The sequence below is a fragment of the Notolepis coatsorum genome (assembly GCF_963971535.1).
Source record: "Notolepis coatsorum genome assembly, chromosome: 3".
Lineage (NCBI taxonomy): Eukaryota > Metazoa > Chordata > Actinopteri > Aulopiformes > Paralepididae > Notolepis > Notolepis coatsorum.
The window spans coordinates 65,571,936-65,597,426 of NC_140167.1; the positions used below are offsets into that span (position 1 = coordinate 65,571,936).

Here is a 25,491-nt window from a genome sequence, read left to right on the forward strand (position 1 = left end):
CCTAGACCTATATAATGGTCTTAATGGTTTTATCTTCCAAGAATGATAACAGCAGATATATAACTCTGAAGCGTGTTGTAAAGTTGGCGGGAGAATGAACACATGATTTATTATTAATTTATGGAAACAAGATACAGGTGACATGGTCAAAAATTCTCCATTTCCATCTTTGCAAATTAAGAAGAAATGTATTTCCAGAGTAAACATTTACCCAGATCTATACAACACGCGTCTGCCCCATCAACACTGTAATCACATTGATGAATGCGAAAGTGCAAACCGGACAGCTTCTCAATATTTAAGCAATGAGAAGTGTGGATGATGTCTTTAATCCACAATAAAATCAGTCAATCAATATCACAAGAGGGAGCGCTGTTATACAGAGTATCAGCACAGCTGTAATTCGGTCGTAGGTACGAGGCCCCAATATCACCCATGTCACAGGGGTTTACGGGATCATCCCTATGTTCCCCGGGTCCTATGTTCCCCGGGTTCTATGTTCCCCGCTTTGATTGATTAATAGATTGAACATTTTATAAATTTTTATTCTTTATTAATTATTAATGTCCGCCTTGTTTCGAACGGTTAAACTTAGGCCCTCTTTCGAACTGGTTAAGGTTAGAGTTTGGAATCAGGGCTGGTGGTCTAAAAATGTTCAATCAATCAATCAAAGCGGGGAACATAGAACCCGGGGAACATAGGACCCGGGGAACATAGACATGCTCCCGGGTTTACTAGACATCTGCTAAAGAGGCACATTGCCATTGTTGTTGCCATTGTTGTTTTGAGGTGGCTTGATATGTTGTTTTGAGGTGGCTTGATAATGTAATTACATTAAAATACTATCACATGCTATCAAGAGGCAGGGATAATGCCTTTCCAATTACCCAATTCCAATTCCGGTCCTTCTAATTAAACAGAGAAGTACAAACTCAAAACAAAAACACATGGTCTTCCTCCGACCAGCTTGAGAACAAAATTTAAACAAAACCAAACATTTTCTTTTTTAACACTTTGATCGCCATGGTTCAAATTCATAATTTACCATCCCTAGCCAGCTCTATTTGTCTATGGAGAAGTTCCCCTTCTTTGCAGGGCTTTTTAAATTCTATTGCTAAATTGCCATTATTATGGCCCATTCAATGTCCTATATCCATTGTTCAGGGTGTAGCAACGATATACTTTTTCATTCACATATTCATACTAAAATATGGTCTAAAGTATAAGTATGTTTTTATCGTTTTCTGCAGCTTTCTCCAGAACTTGATTTATAGCTCCAAATGCATTATATTGATGATCAAATACAGTTTGGTAGCGATCGTTGCCAGATGAAAAATTTCAACTGGACGTGGTTCTAGAAGTTACTACGTATCATCTGATATTGACCGGATGGGCGAGGGGCCGTTAATAATTCTGTGGGCAACGTTATACCATTCGTCTAGTGTGGGTCATATGGTCATCAGAGCAGTTTATATGGCATACGTTAGAAAATAACGCTGGATCTTACCGTATGTTCCTCACGCCGTTGGGGGATGAGCGTGGAGTAGACAGTTTTCGATTATGGGATGTTGATCCTGATGAACCATTTCCAGGTTGTATAATACTATATACGTCCAAATAACGTTGTTTATTGAGTTAGGGCGAGCGATTGATTATCCAGTGTGTTGAGATGGGGTCCGGCTACCGATCGCGAGTGCCCGGACGGATTATGGATGAGCACTTCCTGTTTGGCGCGCCCCTCCCTCTTGGCCGATCGGCCACCGGATGGCGCTCTTGAACCGTTAGACAGTTGAGTGGAGCTTACCAGTACATCGCATGTCTCCGGAGGAGAAATATGATTTCGATCACAGATTTTTGAATTATTGATATCAAAGACGAGTTACGGCGTCTTCGGAAGAATGAGCATGGCTAGGAATGACGTCTAAACACGTCATCGGCGATTAAAGTGTTAAAGAAACCTGAGCCAATAGAGCACACCTGGGACTCTGATGAGGCGCCCCAGGTGTGGTCAGTGCCTCGTTAACTCACTCTGGCATTGGGAGCCACTTGACTCACCGACCAGCTGACGAGACAAGTGGCTCCCTATTGGCTCTCACACAAGTACATTTTAAACCAAAACTGATAAACAACCGTTACCATAATTAGCGATGTACACGGATACAAATGACTTCACAGAAAAAGAAAAAAAAGTATGAAAGCAAGTCTGTCTGTTCATGTTTGGGAGGACCCAGAGGGATGTCACCTCCGTCATGTTTAACACATCCTTCATGTCTGTTCAGAAAGGCTCCAACGAAGGTGCACCATTTGTTGTTTAGAAGCAGTTGTCCCCCCCCAACTGAAGACAAAGACCAAGCTCAGCCAATCAAAATAGTCCACAATCAGCTAGGTCTTTTAAACCATTTTCTCTTTTAAGATTTAGACTTAATCTTCCTCCGTACAGATTTCCCGGGTCGTTTCTGGAAGAAAACAGGGAAGTGTGTCAGATACATAGTAAGAATTAAGATAAAAAAAATAAAAATAAAAGGCTTTGCTGGACCCGAAGGGCCGGCCTACAATAGTGAATGTCCCTAACAGACTCCCCATTGTTGAAACATGCATGCCTGAGTTGTTGCTGGGTCCAGCTTAACTAGGCTTGCCTCATCTTGTTTTTCTAATAGTGGTAGTTAAAGGATAACTCCACTTTTTTTTTTAAATTAGCTTATTTAACATCAAAAGTTAGGGGCGCACTGAAATTATGGCAAGGGTTATTAGCCCCCTAACTTTTGATTGCAAAGTCTGACATTGACCCCCTTTTCAGGAGTTGACCTAGAGCCCACCAAGGTCATGCATATCAAGTTTGGTCAATGTCAGACCTTGCAATACACTGTAAGGCACTGTAAGGCTACTGTCCTCCCCCACTTCCAGTGATGAAGCTAAGCTATGCTAACGGAGCGTCTATTCCCAAAGCTAAAATGCACGCACAGAGACAAAAAAGGTATGCATCCTTCTTGTCTAACTCCAGGAAGATGTTAAATAAGCTAATTTAAAAAAAAAAGTGGAGTTATCCTTTAATAGTATAGTATTTTATCCTACTTGGGGAACAGAACTGTTCATATTGTCACATTCATGTTCTGCCTTGCCTTTTCTTTTTGCACTGGAACTTAGCTACCTTGCTGGTTACTGGCTGTGAACCACTGCTTTGCTAGCTTCATATCACAGCTGCATATGTACTGCTACACTTTGCTAGCTTCATATCACAGCTGCATATGTACTGCTACACTTTGCTAGCTTCATATCACAGCTGTATATGTATGCTACGCTTTGCTAGCTTCATATCACAGCTGCATATGTACTGCTACACTTTGCTAGCTTCATATCACAGCTGTATATACTCCGTTGACATTTTGAGAAGTTGGACCATATCAACAACTTTGGGGTAAGTGTTTTTTTTACACAATTTTACGTTTAGGTAATATAAAATGAAAATTGAATTACATGATGTACTGGGAGATCAAAAGTTAGTTTCAGTCTATGTTTATTTGCCAGGCGCATATATAGCCGGGAACAAGCAATGAGCTGCCATGCTGTAGCAAAACAATTACCACCAACACTGTTAGGTAATGTTTAGAGCTGCCGGAAAAAAGACTGTCAGTCGTTTAGTACATTTGTATGCTTTTACCAAGTTATTTCTTCTAAAATGATAAGCACAACTGACTAAACACTAGATTTAAGAGGTCCTACCACATTATTGCTCATGACAAACAAAATGTACAGATTTGTCTATGAAATCAACCAATCAAGACAAATCCTACGACTATTACCGGTAAATGGCCTAAGAACGTCTTTAGGTTTGAGGGCGGGTGTAGACTTACATTCTTATTTCCTCCATTGCCTTTCTTCCCTCCCTTCCCATGAGCCACCTTGGAGCGGAACGTCGACACGTCGTTGTAGCTCTCCTTGGTGTTCCACTTCGTCCCACTCTTTTTGCCGCCAAAGCCGAACCTCTGGTCCTTGTACTTCCTTTTAGCGTTGGGCCTGTATGATTAGGTTGAGTAATCAGTGAAAATGTACACGCATTGAAAAACCTTTTTTTTAACGAAACAGCCAATGCACTTGCAGTTGTATAGTTAATCAAAATGAGTGAATGTTACACACCCCCTCAAACGGGTAAAAGTTCAACATTCAAATGTAGTTTAGATTATGAGACTTGTAAACATCACTTTGTCTTCTGAAAATTCAAATGGGGACCCATTGTGAAAATTGCCTGTGTTTTGCATATTTTTTACAGAATGAGGGGTTGTCCCAACACTGAGAAAATGTTTAGAAGTGGACATAAAATAAGATATTTCTTTATTGATCCCCTTGGGGAAAATGTGGGTGGCATAGCAGCATGGGGGAGGGGGGGTACAGGTATGGGCAGGGTAATAGTAGAAAGACATAAATAAATATAGGTAATCAAATTTGATCTGAAAATAAAGGTATGATAAAAATAAACAGTGTAAACAAGGTGTAGAGGAGAGTGTTTGCCCTGCTATTGGTTATATATTATGTTAAAAGTGCCTTCTCTGCAGTTGAGCTATGACAAGAACCCCCCTCCCTTTCAGAATTGCAGTTAATAAGACCTTGTATATGTCTGTGAAGATATCTTGATCAAATGCACAAGATGGCGGCTCACGTGTAAATCTTCTCTTTTCTACCCAAATGTTTCCGACAACATTTCTAACGGTAAGATTGCTTTGCTATTGCTTTTAGTCTGAAAGTTAGATCAGAATTGAGTTTTGATGTCACAGGCTTGTTACACTGCAACAAGATGGTGCACAATGGGCTCGCTCGTTACAGACACAGCCCGTTGAGGCTGTAAGAGGCTGCTAGAATGCATAATCTGAGGGGTTTTTTTCAGCAAAAAGGACTACAATATGTCCCTAGGAAAAACCTCAGCAGCCTTAGGCTATGTCCACACGATCACGGGTATTAATGACACCGAAGTTTTGAAAAAAATAAACCCCTGTCCACACAGGTGAATAACCGCGTATAACCGCATACTCACGGCAGCTGGAAAACCAGCAACCGATACATGTAGTACAATGCCAAAGCAGTAGACGGCGATGTTGTTCAGACATGAAGGCCATTTCAACCAATCAGAAAAGGTTGAACGCTCACTACACTTCCTGCTTAAAAACAAAACAAAGCCGCCATCTTTAAATACCTTGCGTTAGCCATTTAGCCAACGGAGCATATATTTTTCAGCAAAGAAAGAAAGCGCAATAAACAAACGGATACATTCACTGTGTGTTCTGCCTCTCATTTGTTGAAACAAAACCAACAGCAACACAATTGACCACCAAGAGCGGATAGTTTAGTCTCACAAAAAGATCTCCGGTGTTGTTAGCTACATGCTAATGTGAATGGCTATATCCATGTATAGTATATAGCTTACATGCTAACGTAATAATGTGGTAACGTTAACGCTAGTATAATGAATGGATGCAAACGTTATTTAACACATTGCAGAATGGGTACAATACAATACGGCTCAATACAAACAATTGTTAGTATTGAGCCGTTGTTATATAATGCTACTTGGGACAGCTCTGCTGTAAACACTGGTGTAGCTGGCTCTGCTCTAATCACTCTAACCCCGTGCTCGGTTGCTAACTTGCTATTGTTTGCGACAGTCTGCCGTGAACATGGGAAATAATTGCGACAGCTCCGCTGTAAACACTGGGAATAACCTCGGTTGCTATGCCCACACGCACCCACTGCAACCGGGATGTGCGCAAAACTTCACCCTGGACTCCGGTTTTCAAAGACCGCGGTTGCAGTGTAGCAAAACCCCGGTTGTGTGTGCCCGAACAGTGCAACTGCGCACATACAATCATGGTTACATTAAATCCAGCGCTCGTGTGGACGGGGCCTAACACTCCACGTGAGAGGTTTGTGAACATAGGGATACTTTATTCACCCCCTTTGTCTCATCAACAACACCCCCCACTGTATTACATTAACACACCCCTACTGGATTATATACAATCAAAACATACTCCACTGTTCATACTTTTTGCACATAACTGCCCAATTGCACAGCCCTACTAAATATCCCATCCCACTGTATTGTTATTTGTATTCTAATTGGTGTATACACTTGACCACATCTTGCACAGCCCTGGCCTATTTTTACTTTATAATTATACTATATTCTATTGTGCTTCTATTTAATTTAGTTTATATCCCATTTTATCTTATTCCACCTTTTTATTTTACAGCCATTGGCAATTTTTATTACATAATTATTAGGGCTGGGACTTTATCGCATTAATTTCGATTAATTAACTACAGAAATGATTAAAAGTAAAAAAAAAAAATTATGCATTTAATCGCATGATGATTTTTATTTATTGTGTAAGAATGTTACCTTTCAAAGGAGACCAGACTCATGCATGTGCTATAAGTATAAAGTATAATAAATTGCAAATTACTTTTTTTTCTTAGTCTGGTTTGTTCATGAAAAAAGATAGAAATTTAGATCAATCAAGAGTTTTATTTTTAATGGTCAACTGTGTTTTACTTTTACCTCGAAAGAGCTTGAGTTTACAAAAGGTCCTTTGCGCTATATATATATTATTCCTAAAATGTCTGCACTTGTTAAAAATTTCATTGATCTGTGTAGTAGCTAATACAGGATTTTGCTGCTTGAACGTATGTTTAATGTATATTCATTGATTCACTCATATACCAAAAATTCATTTGAAATGTTCACATTAAATATTGATATGTGATTAAAATGTGATTAATTTCGATTAACTATAAAGTCTTGAATTCATTCGATTACATTTCTTAATCGAGTCCCACCAATAATAATTACCGTATATTATGCTTCTATTTTTATTTAGTTTATATTCCATTTTATTCCACCTTTTTATTTTATTATCTGTCCGTTAATATCGCACTGAAAACGACCAAATCGAATTCCTTGTATGTGAAAACTACTTGACAATAAATACCTCTCATTCTGATGTGTACATTCTTACCCCTTCTTGTTTGCTGCGCCCTTGGACGTTGTCGTCTTGTTGGATCCTTTTCCTTTTTCTGTCTTCTGGTCTCCATCCAGGAAATCCAGCTTGTCGGTCATTCCTAAGAGCGAGGACAGTCACAAGTGTAAACTAGGGACGCACGATATATAGGTAGATACCAGCATCGGTCTGTTGAGCAGAACTTGGCAAATATGTTGGCAAACATGTATATCGGCTGATATATTGATTGACATCGGCCCGATAAGCAAAACTGGGCAGATGTGAACAACCGGTGATTATTTCTCGGTCTGGCGCCGCAAGATTTTGTTTTGTTTTTTCCTGCCTTGCGGAATTTGTTTGCGTATGCACAACAACATTGAAATAGACTGCAGAAACAGAAATAAACTCTTCAAGGATGTATATGAATATTCTCCACAGATCGGGGCTCCAAACAAACTTCACAAGCAGATTATTGCTTTACAAAACAAAATAGGGAGAACATAAAAAAAAAAAAAAAAAAAACATCCTGCCAGTTCCAACAGGAACAGCGGTGTATGCCTGGCCTCATTTTCCTGCTGGACACCTGAACCTGATTTGATTGGGATTTCCGACTAGCGGAAAAACAAATACACACCACTTTCATTATTTTCAGTCAAGCTTAGATTGCAGAGGGATAAAAACTAATGAGGTCCAACCGAAAGAAAACAGCAACAACACTGTCCCCCTGAAACACTGGCCTGATGGTCCCAACAAGTTAAAACTGAGAATTCAGAGAAAACCAAAGAAAATTAAAGCAAATGCCGAGCAAAATTATCCACAATCTGCTGAGAGGTGTATCCGTATGTCAAGAAAAATTACATTTTAGCAGTGAGAACCAAACAAACTGGTCTAACATTTAAGAAAAGAAAGAAAGGAGTTCTTGGTAAACGGACTGTATTTATATAGTGCTTTTATCCAAAGTGCTTTACAACTTATGACTCACATTCACATGCCGATGGCAGTGGCAACCATGCAAGGTGCCAACCTGCTACTTAGGGGTTAAGTGTCGTGCTCAAGGACTCTTCGACATGCTGCCGGTAGGAGCTGGAATTGAACCGGGAACCTTCTTATTACCATATTATGCTCTATCACTGTCGAGTTCTTCTCGACAATCCAGGACAGCACTTGGTCACAAATGGTAATATAATTTACGGGTAAGCCCAGTATAGACACATTTAAATTAATCACTCATTCAGCTCAGAGAGAATATTTATATAATTGAATAGGGACGTAGCACTGTGCTGCACATTGCCGTAAAACTCATTATGCACTTTTTATCTGCACAAAATCTTTGTAGTCATTATGGTAAGGATTTTACAGCACTTTAAAAATAAGGAAAATAAGAGAATAAGCATGAGCTTGTCAAATGCCATGTCGGCCAAAACAGAAGGGAGCATGGGCCAAAACTGGCCAGCGGTACAACATTGGGTGGCTCTGCTATAATCCTACCAGCCAAGTTTAAAACAAAATACACACCTTATATATGACATGTGAGTGATGGGGCAAAAATACAATTAAACATTTCCAGAACAAATGTATTTTTCTAGGATATTTTAGTACATTTTCCAGGTTGTCCATCACTGGAGATCTAGTCTTTGAATTTCCAGGTTTTCCAGGATGAGTGGGAATCATGATGTAGAGACTGGTGAGATGTGAGAACCAATACAACTGGTGTATGTAGACTGGTGAGATGTGAGAACCAATTAAACTGGTGTATGTAGACTGGTGAGCTGAGAACCAATCAAACTGGTGTATGTAGACTGGTGAGCTGAGAACCAATCAAACTGGTGTATGTAGACTGGTGAGCTGGGAGAACAAACCTTTCTGGTACTTCTTCACAGCAGTCATCATGGCCTTCTTCTCCTTCTGTCTCCTCTGGATCACCTCCACTTGGACCTGGTGGCGGGCGATAAATTCAACGTTTCAGAGTTCATCTTATCACAATGAATATGATAATCAGTGGTCCAAATGTAAACAAATAACAAGTAAAAATGGAGACATGTTTTCATTCTCTAGTTAATTTGACTGAGCTTTTAATACGAGGACTAACGCTAGACAACAGGTGAATAAGAGTTCTTAAATTACATTCACTGTATTTTGTTTGTTTATGTTGGTAATGTCTGTAAACACTGAGTGAAACAGATCAATATTCATATTTAGAAGAGGGTTAAGACGGTTCCAAAGAGCTTGTTTTCCCATCTACAGATCAATAATGTACTGTATGTGACCCCATATTAACATGGTAACAGAAAACGCCGGTATAAATAACGCTAAGAAGACAAAGGGGTGCAGGACCGGGTCAGGACCAACTCTGAATGACCGGGTCAGGACCAACTCTCAAGGACCGGGTCAGGACCAACTCTGAAGAACCGCGTCAGGACCAACTCTGAAGGACCGCGTCAGGACCAACTCTGAAGGACCGCGTCAGGACCAACTTTGAAGGACCGCGTCATGACCAACTTTGAAGGACCGCGTCAGGACCAACTCTGAAGGACCGCGTCAGGACCAACTCTGAAGGACCGCGTCAGGACCAACTCTGAAGGACCGCGTCAGGACCAACTCTGAAGGACCGCGTCAGGACCAACTCTGAAGGACCGCGCCAGGACCATCTCTCAAGGAGCGGGTCAGGACCAACTCTGAAGGACCGGGTCAGGACCAACTCTCAAGAACCGGGTCAGGACCAACTCTCAAGGAGCGGGTCAGGACCAACTCTCAAGGAGCGGGTCAGGACCAACTCTCAAACCATGCATGAATGAATCCCCTCGTTTGGTCTAGGGTTCTAAATAATATCAGATGTAGGGATGTCGGGATTGACCGGTTTCACCATAACAGCAGTTAGAAAAAGTCACGGTTTTCCGAACTCTACAAATTTTAGAAGCTACAGCATGCAGCCCTGCGTTAAGACATTGCCCTTTGAAGACTCCTCTCGCAAGTCACTTTATTTGTGTGTATGCAGTGTCCTCTGTGCGGGTGGATAACGTTAGGTGAATGGGAGTCTCTCTCTCTGGAGACTGAAGTGAGTGAAACTGGAGATCACTGTACATGAGGGTGACCGTCCTCAGTGGCTTTTCCAGTTAAAATGAAGGTTTGAAAGGAAAGGAAATGAAAGCTGAAATAAAAATAGGGACCGACCTTCTTGCCAAACTTCCTCTGCTCTCGCAGCTTCTTGGCCTTCTCGGATTTCTCAAGGATCGCCTGTTTCGCCATCAGCTTCGTCCTGATCTGGGTAGAAAAAAATGTAGGAGCACACAAAAATATTTAGGAGCACAGTGAAAATATTTCAAGTAACAGAGTTTTTTTTTTTTTTTTTATATAAATAAATGTATTTGTACTGTGCGTGCATGTGCAAACGGGAACGGGACACACATCTGTGCAATAGCACATACCACAAGTCAGTGAGCACATGTGCTCCTTGGGAAAAAGGTTAGCGTAGAGCCCAGTTTATGCGTTTGAGGTGTAAGAAGCAAACACCAATACACACAAAATAATGTATTATTTTAAAAACCGGTATCAAATTAGAAATATGGAAACCAGAATTGGTATACAACACGTCCTAACAATACCCTATGCTGATGGGAGCAGAGCTTTACCTTCTGCATTTGTTGATCAGACTTGGCCATCTCTGCAAAGTAGTCTTCTGGCCTCTTGGTGGAGATGTTGAGCTTGCTCAGACGAGGCAGCGCCTCCAGGACTGTCGCTTGGGCTTGGCGGTAGCTGCAAAGTATCCCACAAGATGTACCATTTAGTGGACTGGTATTTATTTAAAATCGCCATGTTTGCAGTAGTGATAGCCATTATAAAAACACGTACAGCGAGGAGAAAACTCCACGTGGGTCAGACAGAAAGCTGCACTCTTTGTATCTCAGTGTGTGATGTGCTGAGAGTCTATTGCCACCAAAATGACAGCTAATGACTTTCATTCTCTCAGATTCTGATTATTATCGTGGTTATTATCACATCTTCAGTGAAATGCTTTGGTTTTGGTTCCTCAACCCTACAGCAGCAATGGTACTAGAATAAAATAAAGTAATATAGTGTCAACATCACTAAATGCCCTGGGCATTTCCCATCAGCAGTATCCATAATAATGTATAACTTGTATCATCTGATGGGTGGGTGGGTTGAGTGGATGAGTTGAGTGAGTTGATTGGATGGGTGAGTTGAGTGGGTGAGTGGATTGAGTGGATTGGTGCATTGAGTGGGTGGGTGAGTGAGTTGAGCGGGTAAGTCGATTGAGTGGGTGAGTGGATTGAGTCGATGGTGCATTTAGTGGGTGGGTGAGTTGAGCGGGTGAGTGGATTGAGTGGGTTGAATGGATGGCTGAGTTGAGTGGGTGGAGTGAATAAATAACTTGACGATTTATTAAACCCCAACACGGCATGCAGGAATGAAAAGACATCACTTATAGTCCTTGTTGTTGTTTTTATGTCCTACATTCTTAATTGATAGCTTATTATTCAGACATGAGCACCCAGTTGGAACCTATTAATGTTGCAGTTCGAAGGACATGCAAGACGAAGACATAACAAATGTGTTATTGTATCAGTTTGGCAAATCAATTTGCGGTGGGCCTAATGATAATGTGGTGGAGCGATAAATGAATGAATGCGATGAAAGAGCAAGTAAAACTAGTCTTTATGAGATGCTGGTGCTGGAAGCAAGGATCAAACAGCATGCTCAGCTCCATGCTGTTTGATCCTTGCTTCACCAACATCTTCATCGGTTCACCATAGGAATGGGCGATAAAACAATACAGATAATTATCGTGATATAAATATAATTATTTTGTATCCCCTTTTTTTTTTAGTGCCAGTTATGTTATACAGTTCGTGTTCATGTTCTACCTCAGATTTGTGGACAGACTTGTCTTTCTTGCCCGCAACTTAAAGTGATGGCTTTGCTTGTCCAAATGACAGTACTGACCAAATTGAGATTTATTTCTCTATTATCCATTTATTTAGTTTGCTTTCTAATTTAAAATAGTTTGAAACCGTCTGTACACAGTAAGCCATGTGTGCTAATCAGACTTGAGATTTAATTTATTATTAACCCATTCAGTGCCAACCACGAGATTGGTTTTAATCGTTATTTCTTTTATTAGCTATATCCATTCATTTTTCATCCATCCAGCCTGATGTTATCATTGGGAATGGGTCTGAGCTCGAAAAGGGCAAATACCGCCGCATATCATCTCCCGGATGGTATTGCACATCATTGGATTGGATTGGCTGGGACTGTGCATCAAAAAAATAAGTCCGGTCCAGGTTTTACTTCTCGGGCAAGCAGTATCGTTATAATAGATGGACTGAGGACACTCAGAGCAGCGTGGATTATGTGTTTTGTATATATAACGTTGGATCAATAAACACGATCAATATTTGGAATGGCGATCAGGAATTGGATTCATCTTTTTGCATGACATCAGATGTGAGGTAAGGCCTTTATGTTATGAATATTGGGTTACCGTACTTTTCGCACTATAAGCCGCACCTGACTATAAGCCGCAGCAGCTAAATTGAATGATGTGTACATACCGGTATATAAGCCGCACTGGACTATAAACCGCATGTGTTTTAATGTTTAATTACCATATGTAAGGAGTGGAGCCTGCGGCTTAATTTGACTCGACACAGGAAACCTCACCCGGCCCGGACACGGAAAGGATTGACAGATTGATGGCTCTTTCTCGATTCTGTGAATGGTGGTGCATGGCCGTTCTTATATTGAGCTTTAAGTTCCCACCTCTACAGAGAATGACTCCCACCTCTACAGAGAATGACTCCCATTGGGACACAATACTGTCGGACAAATAACAAGAATTACCTCATTTACAAGTTGTATTAAGTAAATAAGGGAACAGATAAATAACATTTCAATGCAGTAAAAAAAGCAATATTTCGATTTTCGGGTTTTGTCCACATATAAGCCGCACCGTTATATAAGCCGCAGGGTCGAAAAATGGGGGAAAAAGCCGCGGCTTATAGTCCGAAAAGTACGGTAATCAGATGTTCCTTTCAGCACCATCGGAGCGTGCGTGTGTGTGAGGTTCGTGCCGACCAAAGTACGGAGAAGCGATTTTTCAGACCCCGATTCTCTTCGTGCACGAGGACACATATACTATCGATAATCTAGTGTTTATTTGAAAACTATTCATAAATCAAGCGACAAATGGCACGATTTCTAAGGAAATACATTTAAGCTTGATTTGCTGGAGTTTATTGAGATAAGACAGAACGCCCTAGAAATATATTGATATTCATCACGGTAGGGCTGGGCGATATGGCCAAAAACTTTATCGCGATAAAAAATTTAAATTATTTTCATATAACTTGATATCGATAATTATCGTCGGTATAATTTCTGTCAAGTTTAATTAACTTCTTATGCCCGGCGCCGATGGACGGGCTATTAATAGACTCACTTGTTTTGCTGCTGCGAATGTCTCTAGTTGATGTCGGCATCAGTCCGTGCACGTTCTTCTACGCACCAGTGCATAGATTATTATATTCCACCAGGGGGCAACCTACCGCCACTGGATCATATGCATTATAGAATGGAACTAACAGTTAGCCAGAGCAAGCGGTGTATCCCATGACAATGTACTAACTATCACCCTAAAATACTCCGTTCCGCCCCAATACATTGCAACGACGTCCACCGCATACCCCACACTACTCTAACCGTGGCCTCAGAATTCACGCCACACACCCACTCTGCACGTAAACTATAAAATAGCGGCGTGCAAGCTAATGATCCTAGCCAGCCTTGTTTACTACCCAGAGGTGCACCGCGGGTCTCCTTCACTGTCGCCATCTCCTTCACTGATTGGTTGTTAGTGCGTGTGCTCATATCCAAGCTGGGAAAATCGATATATCGAAACTTTGCGACCACGTTTCATGTTTATTTCGAGGAAATAATTTATCGCGATAGTTATCGTTTTATCGCCCAGCCCTACATCACGGTATAAAATGGAAATGTATGTATGAAAAAATTATCTGTTTCGTGTATATTGACTGGAAGCAACTCATTGACGATCACTGTGTTATTTAGATCTATTGCTATTATATTTTATATGTTTTAAGCACTCGCAAATAAGTCCTATCCTCCATTGGATAAAGCACTGGCACCGAAGGGCCATCAGCAGAGGGCGCTGTTGGCCCTGAATGAGTTAATGCCAGTTATAAACAGTGTTAATTTTGGCAGCTATTTTCATTTTAGTTTTAGTCTTAGTCATGTGTCAAGTGCTCCTTTTTCGTTTATCATATTTAGTCATCTGCATTTATTTTTCGTTTAGTCAGTTTTAGTCAACTAAATGTCTGAGCATTTTAGTCTTAGTCAGTGTTAGTCTCGATTCTGTCTTTTTTGTTTTTGTCTAGATTTAGTCGCAGAAAACTGATGATTTTTGTCTAGTTTTCGCTAATGAAGAAAAGGCATTTTATATTTTTATATTGTAAATAATGCAATTCTATTTATTAAGTATAGTCTAGCCCAAACCCTATCAGCTGATTCACAATAAGTTCAGTAGAAGGCTATAAGCCCAATACAATAGTAACCAAACATTCCTTGAAATGGTCAATAGATTCAGAAATAGTCAGACATGGAATGGAACATATTCTGATTTAAATTGCTTATTTTTTTTTAACCAACAATTGCAATTCTTACTGGGACCCAGGGTTCGAAATTAACGGGGGCTTGGGGCATAATGCCCTTGAAAATGGACAAAATGCCCTCGAAAATCAGTTAAGGGGGGCACTTAATGCCCCCGACAGTTTACTAATTATATATATATTTATCCGGTAATGGAGCGTCTGTATCGTACGGTTCAGATGACGCGCAAATAAAAAAATTCATTTGGCGGAGCCGGTGTTCTGCACTGGCTGCAGGCAGCAGCAGCAGCAGCAGCACTGTAGCCAGGTGCTAGTCAGTTTGTGTAAAAATGGCACGCACAATATAAATCAATCTTCATTACGACTTTAAAAACATAGCCATTAACATTACATAGGCCTACACACATCTTGCCATAGCAGTTCGTAAACACAACGCACGTTTTAACTATGGTAGCCCGACGCAGCCCGCAAGCTAATACTGTACAGTCAATGAAATGTCACCGTAGCTACTGTAGCAGAGGAGGAAATGGGAGTCTGAGAGGCGGGGTGTTTAAAGACAATGATAGGCGTTTATTCAACATCCAAGAAGGCTAACATACAACTGTGTTTTATTAACTCCAACCGGGACTATTGCCGCTTTCCCACTGCATGCCATCACCTCCTAACGTTACCGGAGCTGATAATAACATTGCCTGAGCTGAAGGTGGTGCGTGACACTAAAATGTCCGTGGGGACCCGGCGCCAACCCATAGATAGTTCCAACTCACCGAATTGCGTAATCCACCACAGATGCACTCAATATTTAAATAATGTTAGTCTAAATAAATGTAGACAGAAACATAATAATTTCAAGCAGAAAACGAATCTTTCCATTAAGAACTGACAATCAGGGAATTTAAACATGGTTGACATTGTTTTTGTGTGTTTATATTAATTAAAGAAAGGAAAGTCTAGTGCTGGCTGAGCATATTGTTTGTTTGCACTAAGTTAATACTTTGACAAATGTAGCCTATATTTTTCAGTCAGTTCGGTCTTTGTGTGCCAAACATTATTTAAGGCTGTAAACACTGTAAACCTTTTATTTTTAATAAATGAGAAGCATGTTTAGATTTGAGTGTTACATTTTTTTTAATAAAGATTAACGTATATCGAACTGAAAACCGTGACCCCAAAATCGTGATACGAACCAAACCGTCCATTTTGTGAACCGTCCCACCCCTACCGTTTATCAAAAAAATTCAGTGCCCCCGAAATACAAAAAAAAGCCCCCGAAAATCAATTAAGGGGGGCAAAAAAAGCCCTTGAAAAAAAATGTTAATTTCTAACCCTGCTGGGACCTACTGTACAAATTTCACACACGTCACACACACATTCCCTTTTGTCCCTCGAGTCGTACCGTAGATCGCTGACGTCACTTAAAATGGCAGCCCCCCATCAGAGCATTCGGCTAACAACATTAGCTTAGCGAACCTGCCACCGCACTTCTATGTGCATAAAGTGTGGTAACAAAATATCACAGCCCCTAAGACTGGGAGCGTTCTAACTCTACTGAGCATGTACCCAACATTATATGAAAAATAAAAAGTCATTACGATGTTTTAGTGCACTTAAAGCGCTAAAGGGATTCATAACTTATAGCAGGGTCAATCTCAGTGTTAGTACTCGTCTGTTTCTTTTCTTTTCATACTAACATTACCTTTTTAAGTGAACGTGGTCTTGTCCTTGTTGTATCCATGTGTAATGTTGATAGTAGTGGATGTACACAGATGAAAGAGAGCAAGTCTGTGTCTGGGATATAGGTCCCGACTCCCAGGCTATTAGCTATTAGCTCTTCTGGCAGCCATCCTCTCAGCCTCCGTCGTCTTAAATGCTATGTTTTTTTGGTAGAACTGTTTGGCTGCCGCAGGAGTGTTGAGAGAGTAGCAGATTCCGTTCATGGTTATTGGTATAAGCTGTAGTCACGAGAGACCTGGGACACGGTTTTTAGCCTCACGTATGTTATGTAGCTTGGCTTTTAGCCATAAACGCTGCTGAGCTTAACCCGGAAACGGAAATGGGAAATGCTGAAATAATAACGTGACTTATTCTAAAAGTTATAATTATTTTGTCTTATCTTGTTTTAGTCAACATAAATTGAGAGAATTCGTCATGGTTTTTGTAAACTACATTTTTGTGTACTCAGTTGGGGTCAACGATATATAATTAACTATTTAGTCGCGTTGGCGTCACGTGGTCTTCAATAACGTGACGTCACGTCTCGTTGTCGTCATGAAAAAAACCTTCGTTGACGAACATCTTTCGTCATCAATTTAGTCAACAAAATTAACACTGGTTATAAAAGTTGTATTGTTATAAAGTTCGTGTTCATGTTCTACCTCAGATGTGTGGTTTGGCAAGTAGGCCTATGTTCTGACAATAAAGAATATTCTGAACCACAATCAACCTTCTGGTTTCTTCAGCTTTCATTCAGCAGCAAAAATAGCCTTTAAACTTGACAGACATTATTATTTCATGTACCGTATATCAAGATAATTATCGATAGAGTGACATTAAAATGTTTATCGTGATAAAAATGTTTGCCATAACGCCCAGCCCTAGTTCACCATTGAAGCGTTGGCAGAATCTATATGGAGCTATGCTAAGTGTGCGCGGTTCCTTCTTATTTGTACCAGTAAGTAAATCTAGTGTACGGGAAAACACTGCACTCACAAGAACATCTCCCTCTGGAAGTCGTCGTCAGCGTTGACCTCGCCGTCGACCTCAACGGCTGCAGTGGAGTTGCCCAGCTTCCCCGACACCTTGGCGATGATATCCTCGACGGGCAGGTTGGTTAAGTCCAGCCTCTCCACCCACGGAAGGGTCCTACGGAAGTCTGCAAGGGACTGTTTCAAACCCTCCTAGAGGAAGGTTACAAAGGTGTTCATATTAGTATCACAAATTATTAGCTACTGTGAATGTATGAGAACACAATTCCCGACTTATTTTGTTTACAGATAAAAACCATCAGATCTCCAATTTAACAGTCAGGCCTAAACTGGAATTGACCGTTTCTGTCAACTGTAATTGACTTTCTCTCCATATGTAGGAAACATCTTCTGACTCCTGGACCAAGACAAACAATTGATAAACATTGTACAATGCAATTAGATCCAGCTGCAACAGTGAGGAATTGGAGGGGCTGAGCCTGATAGCACATTCAATGATTTGAAAGAGTCAAACTTTACACTATAAAAACTAACTGGATAGTAGATGATAATAAATATTTCACTTCATTAGCAGAAATATTCTAAAATCATTAAGTATGTGTGTGTGTGTGTGTACATTTACTATAGGTTACTCTTTTTTACATGGATTAGGCTGATTCGGCTAATTAGCTTTTACAATCCCGATTCCTGAACCTATTATATTCAAAAGGAAGATATTGATTGACATTATGTAATGTATATATAAAATTATAATCTTATCTCCTGTGCTGGCACAAGCACTAACAGACAAGGTATGTGTGGGTACTAAAAAGCTATTTATCAGCTACAGACATAGCTAAATTGTATTCAATGTCATACTAACTGGTGGAGTTATATTATTTCAAGATAATAAAGTAGCTATAATGAGTCAATAGAAAAAGCATGTAGGTTACTAATACTCACCCTAGTCATGTACAGTAGGCATTAGGGCTGCAACTAATGACTAATTTGGTAGTCGACTAATCTGCCGATTATTTTTTCGATTAGTCGACTAATCGAAAACCAATGTAATTTTTTTTTTTTTTTTTTTTTATTATTACCTATCTTTGTGAAAGTGGCTTCTCAGCTCTGGTCCAGCTGAAGACAGAGCAGAGGAACAGATTGGACATTGAGCATGACCTCAGAGTTGCTTGTCTACCATCACCCCAGACTTTGAGACTCTTGTCAGGACCAAACAACAACATCATAACATGATGATCCCATAGCAAATTAAAATAATGACTCATGAAACATTTGAATTTGGATCTTTAAGCCACTTTAAATGAAAATGTATTTGAAGAACAATACAGCAATCACTCATAACAAGATAAATAAATTAAATACAAATTAAAGTGGAAGTGTACTTTAAATAACTTTTGTTTGCTGTGTGTGAGAGGAGTCCGTGTGTGTGTGTATGTGTGTGTGTCTTACTCTGATCGCTGTGTGAGTGAGAGGAGTGTGTGTACTGTGTAATTTGTGTGTGTCTTACTCTGATCGCTGTGTGAGTGAGAGGTGTGTACTGTGTAATTTGTGTATGTGTGTGTGTCTTACTCTGATCGCTGTGTGTGAGTGAGAGGAGTGTGAATGTGTGTGTGTCTTACTCTGATCGCTGTGTGTGAGAGAGAGGAGTGTGAATGTGTGTGTGTCTTACTCTGATCGCTGTGTGTGAGTGAGAGGAGTGTGTATGTGTGTGTGTCTTACTCTGATCGCTGTGTGTGAGTGAGAGGAGTGTGTATGTGTGTGTCTTACTATGATCGCTGTGTGTGAGTGAGAGGAGTGCGTGTGTAATGTATTGTGTGTCTAGTCTGATCATCATGTCCTGCAGGGGAACAATGTTTTCAATGTCCAAAATTTGCTATGGGATCATCATGTTATGATGTTGTCTGGAACCCTGAGAAGCCACTCTCACAAAGATAGGTAGTGCAAAAAAAAAAAAAAAAAAAAAAAATTGAATAATTTTTTTTTTAATTTTTTTTAATGACTAATCGACGCAACAATTTCTCGTCGACGATTTTTTATAATCGACGTCGTCGATTATGTCGACTAATCGTTGCAGCCCTAGTAGGCATCCACACTACACAGTATTTACAGACAAATAAACTTCATGGCTCATATCCTACTCTGGGTATTCAGTAGGTGGTGTCAGAGAGGCAACTACCCATGAAAAACATGTCAATCATTTTTAAATGTTTAATTGCAAATTGAATCAATTGTTGTTTTACTGGCAAATTAATCATTTAGATGAATTGACTAATCAATAAAAAAAAGCAACAGATTCATCAATATATCAATCAATAATTGTTAGTTGCATCCCTAGTTATATCCATATAAGACTGTAATAAAACTGTACACACTGTATACAGTACATATATCTATATGTATACCTATGTGTTAGCACCCTGAAAATATGGCTATTATTCAGAAGTGCTGACTTGCCTTTTATCTCCCCTTGGTGCACCAAGACATAGTAACTAGTTTCCATTGATATTTCCTCGAACAATGACGCGGGTTTCTCCTTCTCCTACCGGCTGGAATATGGATTATAAACAGTAACAGCAGGGGGCAGCGGTGGCAGGCGGAGCGTACGAGGGAGACGGGGAAGGAAGCAAGTCAACTGAGACGGAAGTGGGAGGAACCAGCCTCTTCGACATTGGACTTGGATGTGATTGGTCGTGTCTAGACAGAGCCCCGTAGTGGACCACACGGGTGAACGTATTGAACTTGAGTATATTACGGGTTATCCTAGAAAAGTAAACGTAGTAGCGTGTTGCATGTTTCCCCAATGAATAACCCTAGTGATACAACGAGTTATCCTAGAAGAAATGCGGTATAGCCAAGTGTGGCTTATGTTAACGATATTCCCTCTAGTGAGGTGCCCCGCCAGCGTGGCTTGAAGAGGACCGGTGTTTAGAGACACCCTGCGTCATTATATATTGCGGCTAGCAGGAGGGCTGTTTGGGACCCAAAGAGTAGCTTCAGTAAAGGTAGGGCTAGAGTATTGCTGCGAGTCTACCCAGCACTGGCCTTCAACAACCAGTCTTCGCCGGCGTTCGACGTCTGCTCTGCCCCGGCTGTCTTCAGCCCAGCACGGGAGTTCTTACCATCCAGCAGAGGTCGCCATCACCCAGCACGCGCTCTCAGCCCGCTACTGCTTCCTCTGCTCCAGCCCCGCTTGCTAGCGCCCGTGACGAGAGCGTTCGACGCCATCTTGCTACACGGACAGTGGTGGCGCGGCGAGGACGCCATCTTGGTTGAGTACATTAGAGCGTCAGTGCTCCGGATCTTATCGCACAATACACAGTGTGATGCGGCCTACGGGTGAAGCTAACGTTGCTAACTACAGTTCATAGGGGTACCCCATAAACATTATATGCCGGCATTAGTATAGGACTCTTGTTTTGGTAAAGTGGGCCCACCTTTTTGATTTCCTTTGAGTGTGATAACGTGTTGGTTCTTTAATAATAATTTCCCATCTAATTAACCCTTTCCCTGTGGGGAGGTTACAGACCTGTGATCTCATAAGTAAAGCCAGAGAGGTATTATCCATGGTACTAACCCAGACGTGGGTGATGAGTCAAGCACATTGAAGTATATTATCCCAGGTACTGACCCAGAGGTGGGTGTATAATATAAGTGTCTATAAGGTATTGAGTTACAAACTGAGTAATAGTAGGACTTCATTCTATTTGACCATTCCTATTAAATCTTTGTAACTGAACAGTACAAATTAATATAAAGCATTAGATGGGGTTCTGTGTGCGTGTCCATTCCTGTGCCCAGTAGTAATCATTTTGGTGTGGATAACATTCATGCAATTAACCCCTTCCTATTAGGGCTGGGCGATATGGCCAAAAATTATATCGAGATATATTTTGGCTATATCGCGATACACGATATATATCGCGATATTTTTACATTTCCTCTAAATCACTTAAAAATGCTTGATTTAACCCTTTGATGCATACAGTCTAGTGTTGTCACGATACTGGAATTTCGACTTCGATACGATACCTTGAAAAGTATCGATACTTCGATACCATTTCGATACCCAAAAAAAAATATATATATATATATATATTTTTTTTATAAACAAATTTAGCTTTTGTTGCTGGTTGATTCTCCTCAGCTTCGAGTCTGGTACTATAAGAGAAGATAAATATAACACTTTTAAAACCCTTTGTTTATCTTTAGATCACACATTTAAAAATAACTTCATCTCACTTCAATCATTTTTATTGCAAATGCAGAACATGGTATTTTCTCAAGCAGTAAACACTGTAATCTGTGTTGCATGTACCTCACAAACTGAACAGTTAGTAACAGTTTCGATTTTTATTTACAGATAACGAGAGCAAGCGAGAGCAAGCGAGAGAGAGAGAGAGAGAGAGAGAGAGAGAGAGAGAGAGAGAGAGAGAGAGAGAGAGAGAGAGAGAGAGAGAGAGAGAGAGAGAGAGAGAGAGAGAGGTAGATAGAGAGAGAGAGGTAGCGGTAGATAGAGAGAGAGAGAGAGAGAGAGAGAGAGAGAGAGGTAGCGGTAGATAGAGAGAGACAGAGAGAGAGACAGAGAGAGAGAGAGAGAGAGAGAGAGGCTATGCTCGGAGCATTTTAGTAACGTTACATTTTCAACAAGATTGCTGCTATTTAAACACTTGATGGAAACGGGGTAACGTTAACCTTATGTCGACTGTAGTATTGTATGACCTCGACATAACGTTTACACGTTAACGTTACTCCGTTTCCATGCAGTAATTATAACGGTGGCCAGCTAAGCTAAGGGAGCTAACTGCTAGCAGTAGCTAACGTTAGCTGGTAGCTGTAACGTTACAACGAATCAGCTGTTGATATTATGCGCCATCAGTAGACAACGTATCATGTATTAAACTAGAGTTAATGGTTTAATGCTTCAGTCACAGTGACGTTGAAAGAGCAGCTGTCACGAACCTCTTTCATTTCTTTATGGAGATCCGCGCTGGCACTGCTCTAACACCGCTTGCAAATAGCATTGGGGAAGCTTTAGCTTGTCCTTCGTTGTTTACTTCAAACCCGAAGTACCTCCAAACAGCACTTCTGCTGTTTTCTTTATCCACAAGCACAAGTTGCGGAGGCTCTGCCATCATTTGCCATCATTTTCAGCTAAAAGCTCTTGTTTACAAATACAAACTGAAGACTGCTCTGTGAGGGGGAGGGCTGGACTCGGAGCAGGCGGAACAGCGCGTCAACAACTTGCTGTAGAACACTCGCCAGCTGGTACCGATACTGCAGAAAGTATCGGTATTTCGGGAAATGAGTATCGAAGCCGTTTTAAATATTCAGTATCGATATGTATCGATATGCATCGATATTTTTGACAACACTAATACAGTCACACCAATATGATGATTATAATAAGTCCCTGCAACATATGTTTGCATTATTAAACCATGAAGATGCTTTAAAAAATAATTTAATGAAAATGTACTAAGAGTAGTCTACTGACACACTAATAAAAAAAATTATTTACATCTAAGACAATTTATATAAAAACTCTTGGGTGCCTAAGACTTTTACACAGTACTGTGTTTTCTATCCACTTTAGCCAAACACACACACACACATATATATATGTATATATATACACACCCTACTGTGAGAAAATAATAATCACACACAAAGGTATAATGGCTTATAGCAGACTTAATGATTTTAGAATATTTCAGATAATGAAATTAAATGTTTATATCATCAACTATCCAGTTAGTATTTATACTGTCTGTAACGTTTGGCTACTTTAAATCATTGAATGTAGAGAGAGAGAGAGAGAGAGAGGGGGCGAGAATGAACAAGAGAGCCAGCCCCCCCCCCCCTCGGGGTTTGTTCTAGGTTCGCGTTTTGATCGTCTAAGCTGCCGTAGGTGATAACGTCACACTCTAATGTAAACAGGAAGAGATGGAGATGGAGACACACGGAGATGGAAATTGAATGATATACAGAAACGAATAACTAATAAATATGAAGTTATGTTTAAACTGCTGTTGTCAAGCGTTGTCAATATAACCCACCCCATTTCCTCACGAATGGAACTAGTCTTGTGGAGTCCGCTTTGACCGTTTACCAGGGTTAGCAGCTATCGCTAGTTAGCTTAGCATAATCCTAATGGATACCTTGGTTAGCAGCTACCGTTAGCTCATTGCTCGTGTCAATTAAATTACATGTTATTAAAGGTCCGCGCTGGTCTGTCTAATGAAATTACAACCGCAACATTATATCGCACTGTATAGCCCTGACTACACTAACGTTAGCCTATAGCTCCGCCGTCCCTTCTCGAGGAAAGCACTGCGAGTGTCTCTCGGACGCGGGCGGCGCCATATAAACTAAATACTCGATGTTCGCGATATAGTACAGTACTACATCTCAGGTAGAACAATCCGCGATACATCGAGTATACTCGATATATCGCCCACCCCTACTTCCTATTCAACCTTTCCCTTCTTACTGTAAGGTTTCTAGTGTCACTGAGGGAGGGTACTGCTTGCGGGGGGAACCAAGTTATTTATTTACCATTCAGTCACTGGGTGTGGGAGGGTTAAAGGAGTAATTGGGGGAAGTGAGATGGAGTTGGGGAGTACTGCTGACCGCCCTGGAAGGGAGAGGAAGACCAGAGTACCAGACCAGGTTGGTAAATCCCGAGCCCCATCCACCCTCACTGCCAGCCTCCAGTTGATGCTCCAGACCCAACGACGGAGGTGCAGTCAGACAGAGATCTACTGTGTCTCGCTACCCAGTGGCTGTGCACACCCGTTCCCACGAAGCAGGGATAATCCACCCTGCTACATATGTATACTCATACGACTTAAACCACTGGCTACTGAATGGTAGTGTTAACTCATACCACTGCACTGTATATAATAATACTGTAGATACATTAGCTTAGCATATTTACTCCATAGCTTCTTTATAGCCATAGACATACACTACAGCGGACTTTACAATCTGGTTAGATGCTAACCTAATTTCGTTATACTTGTGCAATGAAGACAATACATTTACTCTATCATTAGTAAAACAATTAAACTGGTTTTATATATTCAATTAAATATTTAGATATGTGCAGTTTCGTAGGAATGTTGCGAGCTTGGGGGGAAACGTGTTTTGCAACGCTGTTGTAATTATCCAAGTCTTAAGTTCTAGTTGTAATCAAACAACTTACCAGATTGTTGGTTGCCTTTTTGACTTCTTCTACCACAACGTTCATCCCAGGTTTCAACAGGCCTTTGGCAAAAGCTTCTTGGAGCTTTAAGTAAAGACAAGCGAATATGAGCATGTTGATATGTATATCGCATAACGATACAAACACGGGATAGAAAATAATTATAAACACACAACGTTAACATGTTAGCCATTGATTACCGACGATGTTATCAGTACTCAGTAGTACAACACAATGCAAAGTTGTTATATAAAACAGACATTGTAGTGGGTGGAAATGTAAACTCAAGGGCTACTGGTGAATTAATTTGAAGTCGTGTGTCCAAAGGCCAGATAATAATAATAATGACAAAACCCTGAGTTCAGTTAGCAGCGGGAGCTAAACGTTAGAATAGAGACACTCACCGCTCCGTCTGACATTTCGCTGTCTTCATCTTCCGACTGGCCTAACTGCTCGTCCTCTTCCACGGCCTCCATGGTGCTGTTGTCGATAAGCATAATCAAATATACTATCACGATTATTCAGAAACTTCGAAAAACACGTCAACAAGTATTACTTCTCGTGCTTTTACACACGAGTTTCACGTGGGAAGGAAGTAGCAATAGTGTGGCAAATGTTCCGCCAGCAATGTTGTCCGGGGGAACATTTGTTCAACGATAAAGAGTTCCTGCGTGTAAAGTGTTCATTTCACACTTTCTTTCTTAAAAAACAACAACAACAACAACAACAACCAAGGTATGTAAAATATGAAGAAATATCTTATCTAATTTATGTTTAGTTGTTTTTAGAATATTATGCAATGTGAAGGGAAAACCCTCTGGAGGTGCTATCTTGATTGATTGATTGAAAAGTTTATTAACAGATTGCAGAATGGGTACAGTACAGTACAGTACAGCTCAATACATACAATTGTTAAGGGGATGCAGACCAGAGAAAGCCTTTCGTCT

General features: G+C 40.6%; 1 protein-coding gene across 1 annotated transcript; it reads right to left on the reverse strand.

The window, feature by feature from the left end:
- Positions 1-75: 75 nt before the first annotated feature.
- Positions 76-25,145, reverse strand: ebna1bp2 (EBNA1 binding protein 2). Its single transcript, XM_084309521.1, has 9 exons — positions 24,949-25,145; positions 24,545-24,628; positions 17,345-17,532; positions 10,619-10,742; positions 10,161-10,250; positions 8,849-8,924; positions 7,008-7,110; positions 3,852-4,014; positions 76-2,456 (listed from the first exon to the last, which is right to left on the reverse strand). The coding sequence occupies exons 1-9, from the start codon at positions 25,039-25,041 to the stop codon at positions 2,409-2,411; spliced, it is 969 nt and encodes a 322-aa protein (XP_084165647.1). The 5' UTR covers positions 25,042-25,145; the 3' UTR covers positions 76-2,408.
- Positions 25,146-25,491: the final 346 nt, after the last annotated feature.